The 4,040-nt window shown below is 36.2% G+C and overlaps 1 protein-coding gene across 1 annotated transcript in view; it reads right to left on the bottom strand.

The window, feature by feature from the left end:
- The window catches only part of LOC107744323 (derlin-2-like), an 8,957-nt gene extending 4,917 nt beyond the window's left edge, over window positions 1-4,040 (bottom strand). The window contains exons 1-6 of the mRNA XM_016557899.1: window positions 3,886-4,040; window positions 3,403-3,468; window positions 2,681-2,754; window positions 2,487-2,580; window positions 548-743; window positions 279-369 (exon numbers count right to left, since the gene is read on the bottom strand). Coding sequence (XP_016413385.1) covers window positions 279-369; window positions 548-743; window positions 2,487-2,580; window positions 2,681-2,754; window positions 3,403-3,468; window positions 3,886-3,978 — 614 coding nt within the window. The 5' untranslated portion in view covers window positions 3,979-4,040. The remainder of the gene's footprint in view (window positions 1-278; window positions 370-547; window positions 744-2,486; window positions 2,581-2,680; window positions 2,755-3,402; window positions 3,469-3,885) is intronic.

The following is a 4,040-nucleotide window of genomic DNA, read 5'->3' as shown; positions in this document are numbered from 1 at the left end:
GGGCAGCTCTATTCTGGAAAAGGGGGCTGGGAGCAGCAGCTCATTTGCATTTAAAAAGACAGGCCCGAAAAACAGCGTGTTTCTGCTTCCACTCAAAATAGGCATTTTCAAAATGATATAATAAATGATCTGTGGAGTATTTTGAGCTGAAACTTCACAGACACATTCTGGGGACACCAGAGACTTATATTACATATTGTAAAAGGGGCATAATACGTCTCCTTTAATCATTTACAGCATAATAACTAAAGACCCTTTGTGAAGACATTAGCACTCACAGGAAGGAGGGAGTCCTCAGCCATCTGCCACCACCGGGTTGGTTGGGAAACACATCCTCCAGAAAGTAGTACACGTGTCCCACTGCGATGCCTTACATTGAAAAGACAGAACATATAAACTTGTGTGAAAGTCTAATTCATACCAACAACAGATTAATTCATTACTATATATAAAAAATCAAACATATTAAAATAAATCAAATTTGACCAATTTGTTGTCAATGCAAGTGTCAGTACAAGAAAACTTAATAAATCTGACAAATCTCTACCTAAAAGGTCCACAATGATGGAGTTTCCCAACAGTAGAGAGAATCCCATGAGCACCCACGGGAGGAAAGGCGCCTGGAAATTCAAAAGGCCGAAGAAATTCATGCGCACGCTTGGGTTCCTCCTGCTCCATATGTACACCAGCATGATGGTGAAAGCCTGACCTAAGAACACAAGATTTACAAATGTGCCAAATATCTGCACAGCCATTAAGAACATTATAACTGGTATTTGTGCAAATGTAAAAGGCAATGTTTGTTCTTAATCTTAAAATGCCTATATATATGGTATACTGGATTGACCATAGAATGAGGTCAGCTGCTATATTTGTCGACATCTAAAGGTTAGAGTAAGAGGGGACTCATTTTGCTGTTCTTTTCTTCACACGGTACCAAAAAACTTGCATTTCATTCTGTGAACTTCTCAAAAGACACTAAGACAGGATGATGACCTAAAGAATCTTAGGCAATTATATGTTCATAAAAACATGCTTAAGTTGGAACATTGCCTCCAATGCAATATGTATAAACCAATCAAATACTGTATTATATTATTTAAATGTATCCTTTTATTTATACATTTTTCTTTCCCCATTTACTGTAATCCATTTTTAAATTATCTTTTTCATTCTTTTTTTAATCTTTTATAAACTTAAGATTTTAAATTATTTGAAACGTGTCCGTTTTATTTTTTTTTTACCATGCCTATGTAGGTAGGTTGTTGAGATTTTAATGCCATGTCAGCAGGGGGTATTACAGGAAGCAGGTAATGTGACATACCCAGGTATGTTTAAGGGGAAGTAAGCGGATAAACTCAGCTTTCGGGTTCCAAAAAACGGTGGTAACTTTCAGGGTAAGTAAGTAGCCAGAGCAACTTATTTTCTGCTCTGGAGCAGGTTATGTTTCAGGGTTGGTTAACTCAAATGGATGTGACAGATTACCCACAATATTATATATTATTACAATATAGTTATATCATATTCAATATTAACATTTATCAACACACATACAGTACATATATACACACATATGTTTATGTATGTATGTATGTATATATATATATATATATAACTTGTAATATATTAATTATAATAGTACAAGAACTCCCCGAGATTAGAGAAGCAGTCGTCAGTAAAATGACGGGAAAAAAAAAAAAAGATTGGGGTTGTACTGATGTTACAGTGGAAAAAATGAATTATAACCACTGATTCTTTGTAGCCTAATCCTTCGGAAGTGAAAATAAAACAAATTTACTTTCACAGCGTAGGACACAGCATCTTCTCGACATGAACAAGCTACAGTGTTTGAGGGCGGGGTCAAGTTGTTCAGAGCCGGCTAACGTAGAACAGAGGCGCGCATTATGTAAATGCGACATGTAGCCGTCACAGAAGTGGGATTCGAATTACTGACGACTCATTTCAGCTGTTCAGAGTTGATTAGTTCTTTTGGGAGACAATAACTTTATTTATCGTGCACTTTCTGCATTACAACTTTGCAGATAGTTTACATTTACAGACAGCTACATTACTGAATGGCAATATTCGAAATGGCATAATAGGGGAACTTTAACATCAAACAAACAATATAATTCTTATTCTCAGTGATTAAAGATTTAAAAAATGATTGCACAACCACTAATTAGGTGGCAATATGGACTAATTATGCAAATTGCCATTGAACAAAAAAAGAATAGTACGGCACACTTTTTCTTCCATGGTGACTTGCTCTGTTGAGAATGTCTTGTGAGTTAACCGTGAACATACTCTGAGTTGACTAAACGTATGCGTTTTTGGAACCAGCATACCTCAAGTAAGCAAGGTTTGGGTTAATCACCTGAGAGAGGTCAGGATATATGTTATATACAGAAGAGACAGAAGTTATTATATATGCTATAGAGGTAAATGAAATCAGTTTTTCTCTTTTGAGAAGATGTGAAGGATACAGTCATGAGAAGGCCACCGAAGAGGAACATAAAGACAAAGTCAGCGGTTCTCCCTCTGAAGGACCCCTCCTCCAGCATCCGACAGTACCGGTACCTGTGAGACTCGAGTCAAGGACTGAACAAACTGCAAACTTCAGACACTATCCCTTACATAATTTAGCGGTTCACTATGAATATGATATAATAAAGGATACAAAAATATCATGTTGAATAAGAAGTTGAACCCAACCGGACCAAAAAACAAAAAGTTGGTTATTAGCCGCCATACCTATGGAAAAACACACACACAAAGAAAATTTAGAATCACATGCTGCAATATTAACCCTATCGTATCATATTTAATACACAAATTTGTAAGGCCTCCAAATTATCAAAATGATCAAAACTTTGCTGAAAACCTGCTGTACACAATCTACTATATGCCTTCTGTCATTTTAAATATAATTTATACTTTTTTTTTTTATAAGTAAAAGGCCTTCTAAAAATGCCCACCTGTGTTCTGTACACGTGTTTTTGCTGTGAGATCTTGAAATGATATTTATAAAGTATAAAGAACAACTTTTATATTGCTTGCTATATTTCAAAATTAGCTTTTTCCAATCACGTTCAAATCATATTAAAAAGTGAGTATTTTGCTCAGTTTGGGCCTCTAAAATAAAAGTGAGCTGGGTTTTTTTTTTCCTTCTCAAGTATGAGCTCCATATTCTCCTATATCATACTATATGAGCAATAATGTATACAAAACATAAAACACGTTTTTTTTTTCTTTATTATATTGTGTATATAGTCTAAAGGTTCAATAAACTGTTCCAATTCATTTAATTTTTCTGACTGTTATTTAATATGTCAGGTTTTACAGGCTAAAAATAAAACAAAGCAGACTATTCTTCAAAGAAACCCTTATTTTGACCCTTACCTGATAATTCCTCAATATTAAATCTGGGTTGAAGTAAAGCTGGAAAGGTGTGATGAGTTCTAATTGCTGTGAAAACAAATTAAACACCAGAATCAGATACGAACGACATGTTGCAGGCACACAAACGGTGTTTAATGGTAACTTAATATCGCACTCAAATAATAACCGAAATCGAAAGCAAAGTTACTTTCAGCAGCTCGCTTGACGTTTAAACTGTCAAGGTAAGTCAGCTGAATGGACGCAAACACAGGAAGTAAGATGTGAACGTGCAAACAGAGCAACTGGAAACCAAAGCTTCTGACATGTAAACTTAGATACATTACTCTTACCATGACTGAACATACAAACACACTTTACCGGAGGGTTTTAAGTAAATACGTCCTGATAACATCCAACAGGATATCAGCTGTGCTTGAACTGCACAGGGACGAGGACACGGCAGAAAATAGCGCTTGAGACCCTAATATTCATCCATTTCCTTACCACGGCGGCTGTAGTGAGTACGCAGGCGGTGGCATAAGCTCTAGTGACCACTGGAATCTCTAAATATTCCTGTCGGATTGTCTGGTATGCCATTTTTTGGAGCGACAACGCTGCTTCCGGCACCTTCTTGACACGTCATCACCTGGGAAAGCGAA

Source organism: Sinocyclocheilus rhinocerous, unplaced genomic scaffold (assembly GCF_001515625.1).
Source record: "Sinocyclocheilus rhinocerous isolate Xijiao unplaced genomic scaffold, SAMN03320098_v1.1 scaffold1609, whole genome shotgun sequence".
Taxonomy (NCBI): Eukaryota; Metazoa; Chordata; class Actinopteri; order Cypriniformes; family Cyprinidae; genus Sinocyclocheilus; species Sinocyclocheilus rhinocerous.
Note: the sequence above shows the minus strand (reverse complement) of the source record. Positions and strands in the feature narration are given on the sequence as shown.